Raw genomic sequence first — 17,075 nt, 5'->3', positions numbered from 1 at the left:
ACCTTCTCAAATGAAATGAAAAAGGCTTCCACTTCCGTCTCGTTAAACTTTGGCAATGCATGGACATATTTAAATAGATTCCCACCAAGCCTTCGACTAGGACGCACTTTCTCACTATCCTCATCACTATCATCCAACTGTACGTTTCCCTTTATGTCTGCCAATTTTAATTGATTTTCATGTTTCATGGCCATTTTCTGAAGTTCAAACTCCCTCTCTTTTTCCCTGATCTGCATCTCCCTTTCTTTTTCTTTTTGTGCTGCTCGGGATATTCTTTCTTTACTCCTTTCTTCTCTCTCCTTTTCTTTTTCCTCTCTCTCTCTCTCTCTTTTATTTTTCTTCTCTCTCTCTTTCGTATTCAAGCCACATAAATTCTTTCCCATGTTCCATTTGTTTAATTTGCAACTGAATTTTGGCCATTTCCAATGAGTCAGACTCTATCTCAGGCCACTTTAATGCTTAACCACCGCCATAATTACCTCATCTTTTCGCATTTTGTCAGGTAATGTTAACTGCAATGTTTTTGCCAAATCTAACAGTCCGCTTTTCGTCTCTGTCCGTAAGGTACTGCGTGTGACATTCTCCACCCCAAAAAACTTCTGAGCCTCTGAAAGAGCCATTGTTCACAACACTCTCCCCACTTAAACTCAAATACCACACCGGAAAAGCAACAATCCTTCACTGTCTTTAAGTTCACAAAAGCCAATCCAATAGATAAACTTTTATCCCGGACGAACCCCCAATTGTAGTGGGAGCGCCGTTTTCAGAACCCCAAAATGTCTCATGGAGTTCAACCAACCTCTCCCTTTAATGTATTGTTGATTTTGAAGCACACGGCTTGGTCTCCAGGTGTGGTATTACAATAATGGACACGTGGGTTTTTAAACACAAAACAATGTTTATTCCATGAATTCAATTTAACCTTCTTAAATAAACATTGGATCCCTTAACACCCCTTACTTAAAATAATACAACATCAAATAATCCCTCAAAATGTTCCTTCAAACCTCCAAAAGACTTAACACCTTTAAACAGAAACACATCAGGTTAAAGACATTACTATTATGAGTTTAAATCACACAAATGATTCAGAGATAGTCTTTGCTGGCTGAGATCATCGCAGATCCAGCTCACTGCAAACACAGACACACCCGAGCTCTTTTCCTCAAAACTGGCTTTTCCTTTCACACAGCTCACAGCAAACCAGTAGGCACTTTTCAGCTGCTCTCTCTCAAACTGAAACCAAAACACTGCAAAATGGCTGAGCTAAAAACCCAGCTCCACCCACACTCTGACATCACTTCAGTAATATGAGCTGCTCTATTTCTTAAAGGTACATTACTTAAACATCTATTTCTTAAAGGTACTCTCACATGACAACATGTAGACCCATAAGATTCTGTGGGATAAATGTGTGTTTGGACATTGGTCTATGTTTGATATTATTTTAAAAGTTGGTTAAATGTCATATATTTTCATATCCAGAGAGCAAGTTTAAATTAAACATTCTGTAATCAAGTGAAATCTGTTGATCTAACTTCCTGCTATTATTGCATTTGTATTTTTAATAAAGCCCAATTCATAAGATCTGGTTCCCTCCAACACATGTCATACCGATTCTGCAAAATAATGCAACACACCGTTTCTTTGATCACCAGTCGGCAAAATTGATGTGTTAAATGATGAATCTCAGGGCGGGGTCACGTGATGCGAGGACAGGAGTAGCTGCTTGTCTGCGGGCTCTGGCACCACGCACTTATAATCCATCATTTATCCTGATTGCCTGACACTTATCTACCTAATCCTTGAATTGATATTTGATGTTATATCCCTTGAAGATTTTGGGATTTGTATTGGTAAGTATATGTGAAGAAAAATGTCAAGAAATCCAGTGATTAAAAGGGTGCAGCCAGATTAACTGGGGGTGGACCCGTCCTTTCAAACCTCGGAAGCCTCCTTTAGGTGCAAGCAGACATCGACAATGCAATCCAGCATCAACTCCAATGCGCCAGTATCGTCTTCAGAAGCCTAAGTTTAAGAGTGTACGAAAACTGAGATCTCAAATCCAGCACCAAACTCATAGTCTATAGAGGAACTGTGATCCCTGCCCTCCTGTATGAATCATGATTTGCATCAGGGCAATGTACAGCAGACATTTCAAATCCCTGGAGAGATATCACCAACGTTGCTTCTGCAAAATCCTGCAAATCCACAGGCAGGATATGAGCTTCCTCTCCCAGGCCAATATCCCCAGTATCAAGGCACTGATCATGCTCGACCAATTGCGATAGGCGGGCCACATCGTCCACATGCTAAAACAAGACTCCCGAAACATGTGCTCTGGGGCAGCACGGCAGCACAGTGGTTAGCACTGTTGCATCACAGTGCCAGGGACACGGGTTTGATTCCCCCTTTGGTCATTGTCCATTCAAAGTCTGCACATTCTCCCTGTGTCTGCATGGGTTTCCTCCGGGTGCTCCGGTTTCTTCCTACAAATCCTGAAAGACGTGCTTGTTAGGTGAATTGAACATTCTGAATTCTCCCTCAGTGTACCCGAACAGGCGCCATAGCGTGGCAACTAGGGGATTTTCATTGCACTGTTAATATAAGCTTACTTGTGACACTAATAAAGATTATTATTATTCCAAATTCCGCAATAGCAAGCCACCACTACGAGAGCAGAGGAAATGCTACAAGGACACTCTGAAAGCCTCCTTAAATAAATGCAAGATCCCCATTGACACATGGGAATTGCTTGCCTTAGAACTCAAAAACTGCAGAATAAGCATCCGTGAAGGTGCCAATCACCTTGAGCGTCACTGAGTGGCGCACGCAGTGGCTAAGCGTAAACAGTGGAAGGAGAGTGCAGATTCCAGGGCGTCCCACCCACCTCATCAAACACCACCTGACAAACCTGTGGCAGAGTCTGAATAGTCCAGGATTGGACTATTCAGCCACCACAGAACCCAACTCCCCGGAGTGGAAGCAAGTCATCCTCGATCCTGAGGAACTCACCAAGAAAATGGTAGCCTGACCATCAGGAGGTCTCTCAATCCCACACTCTCCGGGGTTCTCTTGGAAGTGGTGTAAATGATGATTGCCGACATTAGCCGAGTGATTTACCAAAGACATAGTTGGCCCAAAATCTATCATGAGGCCGAGTTGCAAAGCATCATGAAGAGGCTTGATGATACAGAGAACAGAATCCTGCATGTTGGACATGATGCTTCCTCTGTGGAGTCAAGAACTCAATCCTTGGAAAACCATTTGAGTGGCATTGTGGAGGTCATGGAAAACCTGGGAGAATCAAGGATGGAGAAAGAATATCCCAATTGTCAGTCTCCCAGAATGTGTGGGGGTAAGATCCCTGTTAAGTTCTTTGAGGGCAGTCTGCCACGTTTTCTCAAGCTGGATGTGAAGGCTGGGCATTTTAAATTAGAACGGGCACATGGTACCCTATCTTTGAGGCCAATGTATGGTTTTCATCCCAGGGCCTTAATCATTTGCATCCACAACCTTAATAACTGGCAGAAGAGCATGAAGGTGGTGTGGTGATTGTGTATCAATGTAGTTGCAATACAACTAAGCAAGCAATAGAGGGAGCACGGGAGAGCTATAAATACAGAGGGACAGGAAGTGAGGACACACTTCACAGGAGGGGTACTTGGCAGCAGGACAGGCAGGCAGCATTTGAGGTAGCTGTAAGTTAAGCTCTGAAGACAGAACAAATTCACAATAAAGCATCTACTCCAACTTTGAGACTACGAGCTTTATTAAGACACAAGGAACACAGGTAGCAAGGCGTGGTGGGGCCAGGCTCCATGAAGGAGTGAGGATTTCTTTCTTCCAGGACTTCTCGGCAGTGACGCAGGCCAAGATTCAGGGCTTCGATGAAGCTCAAAGGCAACTCAAGGCTGTTGGGAGTGAATTATGCCCATGCTTTATCCTGTGACCCTGAAAATTGTTTCCAACAATTCCACCACGTCGTTCGATAAACCGACTATTGCTTTGGCCTTCATTCAATCCATGAGGATCAAGGAAATGGTTTGATGGTTGCAGCTCAGACTAATTCAAGCTCTAATTCGGACTCTTTCCCTACCATGGGATTGTCTGATTTTATTATCTTGGATCCTGTTAAAATAGAGTTACTATTATATTTGCAATAATTGAATGTCTTCTGCTTCTCCTGAAATGTTTCAGGGACTCCTAATATTATTATTGTATTATCTCGTCTTAATTAGCGTAGGTATGTCATGTGCTTATTATTACCTGTTGTTTTTCTTCTATTATCCAAGTGTTAATCATGGTGGAACCGAGTGTGAGGTGGTGGATGCAGGTCTCCCTGGGTGGGTCTGAAATTTGGGCAGGACATTCAGTCCCCATTCCCTTCTTCACCTCCCTCTTCTTCTCCTTGACCTGGAGAAAGTTTCCAGATGAGAATGACAGTATGGTTGTGGGGTTAATCCTACGGGTCCTCAGTCATAATGAGGAATGTCCCCTTAGATTGTTTTGTAGTTGTGATTCTTTTTAGATATTATGGAGGGTGTCTGCATTGTTGTCTCAATCCTACCTTGGTACAGAAAAGTCTTCTATCCATGAAAGGAACTGTTTATGGATACTCCGATGCAAAGTGAATTGGAGGAGGGGGCTGGTGGCGCACGCACACCTAATTGTGATGTAAAAATCCTGTCTTATTCTTCTCTAATTATTGGCCTAATTAATGGAGGCAGCTAATCTTAAAATTTGCTCCTGCAAAGTCATGCAACGTGTGGGGCATCCATCACCCTATCAAAAGGAAAAGGATTCCCTCCTTTCTTCAGGAGATGATTGATAAAGCCTTACTATAAGAAACTCATTTGGATGATAAGGAGTATTTAACATTGAAGCGAGAGTGGGTGGGGCCAATTTTCTTTGTTTCCTTTTCGTGACGCAGCAGGGGATGGCAATTCTTAATAATTAGAAACTCCCATTTAGGATTGAAACTTGCACTGAGGACAAGGGGGCAGGTCTGTGATTATTAGAGGTGCAGTGCGTGGAGTATTGTTTCATTAATGAAGGTTTACGGAACCCAAATTATAGCACAGTGGTTAGGACTTTTGTTTCACAGCGCCAGGGTGCAGGTTCGATTCCCGGCTTGGGTCACTGTCTGTGCTGAGTCTGCACGTTCTCCCCGTGTCTGCGTGGATTTTTTCCAAGTGCTCCAGTTTCCTCCCACAAGTCCCGAAAGACGTGCTGTTGGGTAATTTGGACATTCTGAATTCTCCAACCGAACAGGCGCCGGAATGTGGCGACTAGAGGCTTATCACAGTAACTTCATTGCAGTGTTAATGTAAGCCTACTTGTAACAACAAAGATTATAAAAAATAAAGATTACTAAGGCTTTTTTGGATTTTGCTTCAGCTAACTCGATTGTGGTTCGCGATTTTAACTGCCATCTGAATCCCCTGGTAGATAAGCACAAGTCACCAAGAACCCTCCCTCCCCCTTGCTGGCCTCAGCTTGTGAGAAGACGGGTTATGTGAACATTTGGAGGACTTTATACCCCAAGGGTAGGGACTTCATTTTTTTTTCAGCCCTGCATCAACATAATACTAGAATTTACTTTTTATGTGCCAAGGATGATCTTGCACCTTCTGTCCTCTTGCTCCATAGATGTCATTCTAATCTCAGACCATGCCCCCGTTTCCTTGGAATTTATGCTTGCGGGCTCTTTCCCTCCACTCCGCCCCCATGTAGCCACCGAAGCTGGCCACTTCCCGACATAAAATGGAACATTGAGTTGCATGCAGGGAAAATTGGACAATGACAGAGAGGCAAGCAGGTTGCAGAACCTCTCTGGATTCTGACTGTGAAGAAACCAGACAGCACAGAAACTAACAAGCTGCGAATATTAATTGAGCGATTCCCAGTGATTCCCAGGCACAATGGACACAACAATTAGAAGAGATTGAAACATTCTATAGCAGGTCAGTCATCCTGGCGCCAGTGGAGTCTGAAACAAAAGGACACAAATAAGGTGGAAAGAACCGCCCAGTGATCAAGGAACAGCCCCGTTATTGGGGAAATTCAAATCAATCGATTGGGAAGAGATCCAATCGATTGCAAGTTTATAGAGGGTCTGCCCAGATGGGCGCGAAACCCAAAACAGTATAAGACAGAGACCCCGACCCTAGCTCTCTCTCTTAGCCGGACCTCCCAGCAGAACACCTTTGCAGCAGCTCTCCAGGACCGTGAACGTGAGGAGAGGCCTGGCCAATTGCTACACCGACAAGTAAGTGTCATACAACGCACGCTACGAGAGTAGACACTCCTGACCCCTTTAGTCCACACCAACTGGAAGCCTGCGGATCCAGGACAAAGCAAGAGGCCATTGTTCCCTGATCAAGCAGTTCCCTTATTTCAGATAAGTATTGGCCTAAGTAGTGGAAGGAACAGTTTAGTCTTAGTTTATATGCATGAGTAGCAAATAACTGTGTAATAATAAACATGTCTTGTTTGAACTTACTAACTGGTGTATTGAGTCATTGATCTGAACTTGAACTTGAATCTTGTGGCGGTATCATAAGGATACCTGGCGACTCTAGAGCTAAGGAATGAAACAGAGCCAATTGAGTGTAAAGCACACTCACCCAGAACGAGCAACATTTAGTGGCAAACTCTGACGGGACTCGACTAGAAGTGGTCCCCCCCACTCCGAGAGAACCCAGCAATTTGAATCAGAAATCCAATTGGGAAAAGGAAAAACCACAAGTGTTCAAGTAGTTCACATCAATGCTCATAATTCGGAAGTGTGTTTTTGCATGCGTAACTAACAGGGTTATAAGGTAAAACTGAGAGATTTTTGTTGCGACAAACTGTCGGGAGTTTATACTTCGGAAAATAGCGAAAGCCGTACCCGTATTGTATAACACCGCCTTAGCATCCCTTGTTCTAAATTTAAGAGAGAGCATTGAGAAAGAGATGTCCATGCAGGCAATAGAATGCCTCATGCACCCCCAAGAGTTTGTGGTCGCAACGGCCAGCAGAGTAGGTCAGTGTCTCGTTTGGGAACAAGAGATCAGGAAGTACCTCAAAAGGGAAAGGATGGCCCCTTTGGAGCGAATTCTGTTTGAATGAGGAAACAGGCCCCGGGAGTATAGGACATACTTGGTGGGAGGACCTGAGCGCAATTGACAAAAGGAATTTAGGTAAAGCACGTAAGCCGATGGCAATTGTGTCCTGCTTGGCACAATTGCGAGGCACAGAGGAGGTCGTCAGGACGCTCCGAGCAGAATTAGAGGAAAGGCATTGCATGAGTAAAGTGGATGTCAGTGATATAGAGAGAGAGAATTTAGAATTAAGAAAGAAGTTGGCAGATAAGGATAGAGAGGTGGATGATGCCAAGAGGGCACACCAGTCTTGTCTAGCCCATCTGTGCAGCTCCCAAGTACAGTATGAAAAAGCCTATCAGGATGTGCAGCGTGCAGTCTTGATAAGACAAGAATCAGAGAAGCCGGTAGATACACTGAAGAAGCAGTGTAGCGACCTGAAGGCAGCTTTAAGGGCACTCCATGCTGCCACCACTGAGCAACGGCAAAGCACAATGGACCATGCTAAGTGTAGGAAGCAGATTGCGGATCTGCAATCTCTGCTTTCTGTGCAGAATGGCTTCCAAGACACTTTTGGAACGCAACTAGAGGAAGAGAATGCACCAGATTGGCAGGAATTAAGCGAGACAGCGCAGCGATATGTTCAGGGAACATGTGCGCTAGAAACGCAGCAGAAAAGGAAAGCGCCCCAACTCCCCACAGATCAGATAGCACCCGCACCAATGAACCCAGTCACCACCCAACGAAAAGCCATCGCAGACAGCGCACCCGAGATCACTTACACCACCCCTTTAACCGTGACTCAACTAAGGGACGCGTGTGAGAAAATCACCCCGATGCTCCCCACTTCAGACCCCCATCAATTCTTTGCAAAAGTTAATTAGCAGGCGACCACGCTTGGGAGCAATCTATTCATGATAAGACAGCATTTAAAAAGCCCGAGGAGGCTCAAGCAGATGCAGACATGCAGTTAAAACACATCAAAACCCTGCATGGATAAATGACGATAGAAACAGCCCACCCCAGAAATCCCAGGAGTGTTATAATTGCGGACAATTAGGACACTACGCACGAGAATGTCAAGCCCCCCCAAAACAGCAACAGAATCAGCCCACCAATGCCCCCCTAAGCAGCAACAAAACCAACAGCCCCGACCCCCCACTCAGGGAACAATACCCAAGGGAACAATGCACCAGAGTGCCTGCTCCGCCTTATGTGCCTCAGGGGTCATGTTACAACTGTGGGTAGCCAGGACACTTCGCCCGAGATTGCAGGAGACCCCCACCACCAGCTAGACCCGCCCCAGATATGAAAGAGAACACCACCCACAGCAGCTACAAGGTCCCAGCTGCACCATGCAAACTATGAGCACTTACCCACCACTTCTCATGGCAGGGATACCTCAGCAATGCCAATTCATTTTTGTTTCCCTCCTCCTTCCTCTCTTCTTCGGTCACACTGCACTGACTCCATATGCTAGTTACAACCCAAGCCAAATGTGATTTACGGTATCCTTCTTTCTGATGGAACCTGTACGATATTCGTTGCATGTTTGTTTGTATGTGTTTGTTAAATGTTCAGTGTTTAAATTTAAACAGCTTTTCAGAGCCCCACGCCACCACTCCTGGAACCTGCAGTATGTTTGTTGCATGTTTGTGTTTTGTTTGTTTTCCAGCAACAGTAGCTCTGCGGCCACACGCACAGTTTGTCCACCGATACCTAAGGGAACTTGCCAGGCTTGCTGGTCAGCTAGGACAGCTGAGAGCTTTACGGACCCCATTTCATAACTGCCCTTCTGATTCGACGGAAGTCTTATCAGCAGATATCTCAGAGAACTTGCAAGACGCCAAATCAGCTGAAATGTCTGAAGCCCAGCTAAAGGCTTCTCCCTTGAATCCACTGGGAGCTCCCTCGCTCCAGTTTCATACCTGCTCTTCTGTTTGGAGGACAGAAGACGCAACCCCCATGATGACTACATTCTTGCCCGTTCGTTTCAGGTCGCTCAGGCAGTGGAGAAACGGCATTGAGGACCCGCCCTGTCTGAGGACCACCCCACTGGTCAACTAAGCTCGGGTACAGCACAGCACGCCCTACCCGGGGATTCCACCCAAATCTTACCCGTCGCGGCCCATACGCAACTCATTTCGACAGTCTTATTTCTAAAAGTTTGGTTTTGTTTGTTTATTTTAGGTAGCCCTTTGGTTGCCATTCCACATGCTATTTACATCCAGGAACATTGGGATGGTAAATTGCAAAGCCTGCGAGATGGCTCGCAGTGGCACAGTAGTTAAGTGCATGTCTGGTCCTAAATATGGTTTGAAAAAAAAAATTGAGGTAGTCACATGGAGTGACCAATCATAAAGGGACACTTGGCATAAGAGGACAGACATCCTAAAATTCAAGATGTTAAACGGTTCACTAACAGATACTATGCTTGATCCCATAGCTTGGACATTCCGAGGAGAGACCAAGAACAGGATCAAAGCAGGAGAAGACCAAAGCAGGAAAAGAGAAGAGAAGAGAAGATGCAGCAACTGTCTTTCATTGTTGTATCCAGCATTATGGGATCCATGTGGTTGCGCGGGGACACGAACCCCCTTACCCCCACTCCACCAGCCGTAAATGCTTCCCTTCAACAGTTTACCCAGAGCCCAGTAACAAGCAGCAGTAACCCGACCTGGTGTACCAAATTTATGAATTGGTACTCCTTGTCATATGTAGTAGAATTGCTTTTGGCACTGGCGATTGTCTGCATCATAGTACAGACTTTTATGATGAGGAAATGGCGAAGGAGAGCCTACCGCTCTCGTACCGCGATGGTATATAGGATGAGATCCCCTATCTTCGGTTTCCATCAGTCCCTCGAACCCCTTGAAATGTAAAAAAGGATTTTCGTTTCGTTGTTGCCATGCCATGTAAATAAAGGAATGTGTTTTGAATGATTATGTATCTCTGAGCTCGACTGCCGGGTCAGAGAAGTGTATAATGAACATTGTTCTAATCTGTACTGACAGGAAGATAGAATGATGGAATATAAGTTGAGTGTAGTTTATTTAAGGTGAGTTAGAGGTTCCCGTTGTGATTTTGATAATGCATGTCCCCTATTACATAGCGCCAAATAGAGATTGTAGGTAAAAATTTTCTGCATAGTTGAGAAAAGTGCAGAGGCCATGGAACTTGCTGAGGTCAGGGAACAGAGACACCGTAGTTGTGTGATCCGTCACGCTATTGCGTTAGGATAACAAGGAGGGAGTGTAGCCACCGAAGCTGGCCACTTCCCGACATAAAATGGAACATTGAGTTGCATGCAGGGAGAATTGGACAATGACAGAGAGGCAAGCAGGTTGCAGAACCTCTCTGTGGATTCTGCCTGTGAAGAAACCAGACAGCACAGAAACTAACAAGCTGCGAATATTAATTGAGCGATTCCCGGTGATTCCCAGGCACAATGGACACAACAATTAGAAGAGATTGAAACATTCTATAGCAGGTCAGACAATCCGGCGCCAGTGGAGTCTGAAACAAAATGACACAAATAAGGTGGAAAGAACCGCCCAGTGATCAAGGAACAGCCCCGTTATTGGGGAAATTCAAATCAATCGATTGGGAAGAGATCCAATCGATTGCAAGTTTATAGAGGGTCTGCCCAGATGGGCGCGAAACCCAAAACAGTATAAGACAGAGACCCCGACCCCAGCTCTCTCTCTTAGCCGGACCTCCCAGCAGAACACCTTTGCAGCAGCTCTCCAGGACCGTGAACGTGAGGAGAGGCCTGGCCAATTGCTACACCGACAAGTAAGTGTCATACAACGCACGCTACGAGAGTAGACACTCCTGACCCCTTTAGTCCACACCAACTGGAAGCCTGCGGATCCAGGACAAAGCAAGAGGCCATTGTTCCCTGATCAAGCAGTTCCCTTATTTCAGATAAGTATTGGCCTAAGTAGTGGAAGGAACAGTTTAGTCTTAGTTTATATGCATGAGTAGCAAATAACTGTGTAATAATAAACATGTCTTGTTTGAACTTACTAACTGGTGTATTGAGTCATTGATCTGAACTTGAACTTGAATCTTGTGGCGGTATCATAAGGATACCTGGCGACTCTAGAGCTAAGGAATAAAACAGAGCCAATTGAGTGTAAAGCACACTCACCCAGAACGAGCAACACCCAGTTGAGAACATGGAAGTTTGATGCCTCTCTGATAAGAGATACATCATTTACTATGCACTTTAAAAAAGATTTTGTGTTTTTCCTCTCAATTAGCTTGACCCCAGGCATTTCCACTCTGTTTTGTGGGAGATGTGCAAGGCTTATGGTAGGGGGCTGATTATTTCTTATGCAGCTAATAAATAGTGCAAGATGCTGGAGAGCCATCTGCAGAGCCAGTTGCGGGTTGCTTGGCAAAGGTGGACGAGAGATATAAGACTCCCAATAGGCAGTTAGTGAAGGAGGTTGGTGCGGCCAGGGTGGCTCTTCACTTCCTATTGACTCAGCAGGCCGAGAAAAGCTTAAATTTTGCAAGGCAGAAGTTGTAAGAGTTTGGGAATAAATCGAGCAAATACTTAGCCTGCTTGACAAAGAAAAAGGCTGACTCCAGGGCAATCCCCTCTCTGCAGCCTACAGGAGGGAAAAGGATTACAAAGACAGAAGAAATAAATGGGGCTTTTAGGGAATTCCATGCGGGATGATACAAGTCTGGCAATCTGGTGGTGAGTTGGAAGTCAACGTGGGGTTTTAATACTCCTCTTTCTGAGGAGAAGGTATTAAAGGCCAATTAAGAGCTTCAGTTGGGTATGGCACCAAGACTGGATGGCTTTGGGGGTGAGTTTCTTACAGGGAATTGAAGGACCCGGTGGTGGGTTTGTATATTTTCACTCTTTTGAGTCGGGGATGTTGCCACCAACTCTACGCAAGGCTAATATTACTTTGATTCTAAAGGAGGGCAAGGCACCGGAGAGATGTGCCTCCTATAGGCCAATATCTCTTCCAAATGTCAACTTAAAAGGGTTATCTAAGGTTCTGGCCAAAAGGCTGGAAGACATCCTTCTGACAATTGTGCGGGGGGACTAGACTAGGTTTATTAGGGGAAGATTTGCGAGTAATAACATTGGAAGGTTTTAACTGCGATCCAGGCTTTTCAGAAACTGTGCACTGGTTATTTTCTGAGATGCAGAGAAAGTGTTTGGCCGAGTTGAGTGGAATTATCTGGTTTATATGTTGCCAGGCTTTGCGGGGGTGAGAATTATTCAAAACTACAATCATTCTCTCGAACCACAATAGCATTGCACTCTCTCCCAGAGCTCACAATTACACAATCTAACATTTCACAACTTCACACTTTATTTAAACATACATGATCCTGAGTGGTCTTGACAGAACCGGTGTGGAGAGGATGTTTCCTCTTGTGGGAGAATCTAGAACTAAGAGTTCTGTTCAACAATAAAGGGTCACCTATTTAAGACGGAGAGGAGAAGGATTTTTTTTTTCTCAGAGGGTACGGAGTCTTTGAAACTCCTTTCCTCAAAAGGCAGTGAAAACAGTGTCTGCAATGTTTTCAAGGTATAGGTAGATTGACAAACAAGGGGGGTGAAAGGTTATCGGGGTATGTGTGAGGTTACAGTGAGATCAACCATATTCTTATTGAATGTCAGAGCAGGCTCGAAGGCCGAGTGGCCTTCTCCTGCTCCTCGGTCATATGTTCATACCATCTGTCGCAGATTTCACAAACCCACAACCTCTTTCTTAGATCGATTAACCTCATATTCGCTTTTCTTCAGTCACCAATGACAACATATCACCCCAAGATAAGTTCCTGTCCTTTTAATGATCACTAGCACCCACCTCAAGTAGACTGACAACTACAAAGAAAAGAGCGAGGAATGCTGGAGCAAACATCAGACGGTCCAACAGAAGTCTCTTGATCTGGGAATAGGGAACATTGGACGGAATCACTTTATCCAGATAATGGTAAAAGTAATGACTTAGTGGGCCCGTGAAAACCAACCTGAAACAGAAAATAAAAGCATTTTTCAGTGAAGTAAAACAAACTGAAATATTTTATGTTCTTTCTTATTCGGCTTCAAGGAAATGTTAGGAAAAGATTTATTAAACAAATTACTCCATCTGTAGCAAATATGACAGAGTACGGTTACTATCAATGGCCCAAGGACCAAGCCTGAGAGAATACAATGGTTACTGAAACAGAATTGCCACTTGAGAAGCTACAACCTCTCCTGTTGTGAAACTGTTCTGTATTTATCAGAGGCAATACAACAAAAATTGTGCGTCAGTGGCAATGGGGATAAAATAAGATTGGGCAATGCTGCAGAGGTGGCAGAAACTGTCTTTGTGATGCACAGCGTGAGGTTTGAAAGCCTGCTCAAGATCAAAATAGGACTTTCAAGATTCAAATAATCTTATCAGATTCAGCCTGAGGCAATGGCCACTAAAGGGAATGAGATTAGTGACGAGGCAACAGAATTTTCTGTTGGGGCCAAAGTGGCTGCACCATTTGGTTGAGTAACACCTATTATTTGGTTCTACAGGTGCTATTTTGGTTCCAAAATGGCATTCATGCATGCCACACAGGTCTAGTACTGTTTCTTGGTCAGACTATTAGGATGGGTGCAGAGAGTGGGCACAGATATATAAAGAATAGGCAGATCATGACACTGATTTGCTGCCAGCAGTACCATGATGTCATCACCCAACCTTAAGTCCTGGCCATGGGTGCAGTGGTTTGTGTTCCCCTTGGCCTGCAACCTAGCAGGGAGAATAAGCAGAGATGCCAGCGAGGAGGGCAAGCTGCTCAAAGAGGGAGGGGTGACGGACTTTCAGCAGGAGGTCACATGAGCCCAGGGTCTGCAGGAAGCAATTTTCTTACCACCACTTCAGCAAGGAACAGCATGTAAAACATCCTTACTTCACCAAGAAAGTCCTCCCTGAATTCTGCCTTTTGAATTGCAGCCAGGCAGCAGGGAGAGGACAGCATTCAGTAGCTGTGATGGTGTCAGTGACCCAAATGTCAGGAGTTTGCTAGGCTGGAGCAGGCAATATTTGAAACGCCTCCCACTTTGCCACTTATTATTGCTTAAGGAAGGTCACTGAGGTTCTGTGTGCAAAGACATCTGAATACATTTCATTCTCTTGTATCAGAGGGAAACACACAGAGGAATCACAGACCATTGGCAGAATTGTATGCTTCCCCCATCGTGCAGGTCAATAATCAGCATCTGGCAGCAGTCATGCTGCCCTCATTCTTCAGCAGTTCATCCCTATTTGAGCCTCCCAAACAAACAACAGGGCAGTTGTTGTGCACACAACTGACCACTTGGCTCATGACTTGGTGTGCAAGATAGCAAAAATAAGGAAAACTATACTGCCACATGAAATGCGTTGAAGCAGAACCCCAAGGTGCTTTTACAATGCTTTTGCTGCCTCAAATCACTCTGTAGGAGTACTGTACTATAAGCCACAGCATTGCATGACTTGTCATGGTTTGCTACATGCTTCAGAACCTCACTATGAGGGCAAGCCTTTGCCACAAGGTGCATGGCACATACCGGTGTATGGCACATAGCTAAAGAGCAGGAGCAAGCAACTAACAACTTCACATTCTAGCTGGGCCGTCTGAATTGGCTCATCCGACTGCAGTAGAAGTGAACTCAATTCCCCATTTGCCAGCAGTGCCACACCTTACCTACCTACCCTTTCTTACTGACCATCACAATATCCTCTTGATCACAATGCTAAAATAAAAGCCATCATAAATAAAATATTCTAAATCGCTTTTATAAAGCAAACTATCCAGTATTCCATATTAACATCAACTAATCACCCTTGAGCATTCCCTTAATATCGGTCTTCTGCGTATCTTTGCCAAAGAAACTTGGAGCTCCAACTACACAGATCATTAACAGGTTATGAACAGATTCAGAAAACGGCCGCAATTTAAAAGGGCACGGTTTAATGGAAAATGTTCGAAATGTCATTTTGGGTGCGATTGGGGTGTTTCCTGACAGCCGCACTGGTGAGATCACGGCCCGTATCTAATGCTAGTTAGTGCTGGAAATGAGCCCCCACAAGCTTCTCGCCATTTCTGGTTGTCTCGCCGTCAGATTCACTGAACTTGCACCTCAGCATCTCGCTGCTAACAAAAGGAGCTACATTTAAGCGCTCCCTCACCACCCAACCACAGTCAACACACAAGCATGGCAACGCGCACACCTGCCGCTCGCTTTGAGGATGTTGGCCTCACAGGGCTTCTGGATGCAGTGGATGCGAGATGGGACATCCAGTTCCCCAAGGGGGTCAGAGTGTAAGCAGCAGGACCACCAATGCCACCTGTGAGGCAGTGGGCAGCATGTCAAAGAGGACCACCATACAATGTCGGAAGAAGACCAACAAACTCTCTGTCGAGTGACAAGGTAAAGTTACCACCTCTCTCCTGCCGTCAGCTCTGCCAACCACGCCTCAAATTACGAACCCTCCCCCATCCCACAAATCACCGGCTGGCACCTCACACCCTCCCCCACATCCAATCTTTGTGCTTGTTCCTCAGCACTCCCTGGCACCCACCAGCACAGCCTCCTCATATCAAGTTCTGGTGCCCACACATGCCATCTGCCAGACTCCCCAATCCATCATGCGTATCGCTCACAATGCCCCCTCTTTGCCCCCACAAGATAAATTGGCTCATAATGGACGTGAAAGGGGCGGTGGAGTACCAGAGATCCGAGTCCTCACCAACTATGAGGAACAGGCCCTGGAGTTTGCTGGGTTGACCGAAGAGAGAGCAGTCATCTGCAGCAAGGTTAATCTGCATCACAAAGTTGAGGATCTACTGCGCCTTTACCCAGATGGCCTGTCTCAAGTGAGTTTTCTATGTCAGAAAAATTGATCCATCCCTCTCACTGACCACATGTCTATTCTCTCGCAGGATCTCCATTTAATCCTGAGGCCATCCCCATCCCTTCCACCCAAGAGACTACTTTGGAGGAGAGTTCTGGGGGGACCACTAGCGACGTGTTACAGCTATAATCCCCACCTTTCACCAGTGCAGAGACTCACACCTCAGTGGAGGGCATTAGTGAACAGGTTTCTGGGGCACAATCTGGTGAGAACCACACAGTTGCTGATGCACATCAGGTGGAGGCAGGAACATCCAAGGGAATCAGCAGTTGGAGGTCTGCTCAGCTGAGTCCCAGTCAGATGTCGTGCCTCTGGCAAGATTATCCCACAGCTGATGCAATTGCTGGGACACAGCTGTGAAGTTCAGGAGGGGATGTTGGTGAGTCTCCGGCAGGTGATGCTGACAATACATGGCAAGGAGACCAACATGGCTAAGGTGGCGACCTCTGCGGAGAGCATGCAGCACGAAGTCAGTGTCTTGAGTCTTGGTGTCCATGGCATAGCTCAATCTGTGACGACCATTTCTGAGGGCCTCAACATCATGTCCCAGTCGATGAGAGATATGTCCCAGACACATGTGGACATTGTTGAGGCACAACAGGGGTTGGTCAAGTCACAGAAGACCATCGCTGTGGGCATTGACGCCATAGTGCAGGCAATGGTTAGGCAACATGGTCGGCAGAGGCCTCTGGAGCTCACTCCATCAGTCTCTTTGTCTCATGGAGACCCCAAGGCTCCACCAGTACCATCAGAAAAGAGGAAGCACTGGAGGCCAAACCAGGACCTGCCACCAAGGAGACAATGTCAGTCTCCAGTTCTCCCAAATCCCGCCACCCTCTTGACACCAGCGCAACTCAAGGGCAGTGGGCAGAACATGGTGGCATGGCGACACCGTAAATCAGCAGGGGTCTTCTAGCCCCAGGCCCTCCAGAGGACATCCGCCAATAGGATCAAAGGCCACAGGATGTGAAAAGCAACAGGATTGCTCTACCTCTGATGTGCACCCTGGGGGCACACCTAAACATAGCAGTAGGCCACGTGAGTTGAAGGAGATTAAGGATCACGGAGTGGGCAT

The 17,075-nt window shown here is 45.8% G+C and overlaps 1 protein-coding gene across 1 annotated transcript in view; it reads right to left on the bottom strand.

Annotated features, from left to right (window-relative positions):
* Positions 1-17,075, bottom strand: part of pxmp2 (peroxisomal membrane protein 2) — a 71,676-nt gene that overhangs the window by 24,345 nt on the left and 30,256 nt on the right. Inside the window, exon 3 of the mRNA XM_038776715.1 lies at positions 12,932-13,094. Within this exon, the coding sequence (XP_038632643.1) occupies positions 12,932-13,094 (163 nt within the window). The remainder of the gene's footprint in view (positions 1-12,931; positions 13,095-17,075) is intronic.

The sequence above is a fragment of the Scyliorhinus canicula genome, chromosome 1, assembly GCF_902713615.1.
Source record: "Scyliorhinus canicula chromosome 1, sScyCan1.1, whole genome shotgun sequence".
In the NCBI taxonomy this organism is placed as follows: domain Eukaryota; kingdom Metazoa; phylum Chordata; class Chondrichthyes; order Carcharhiniformes; family Scyliorhinidae; genus Scyliorhinus; species Scyliorhinus canicula.
This window is presented reverse-complemented; position numbering and strand designations above follow the sequence as displayed.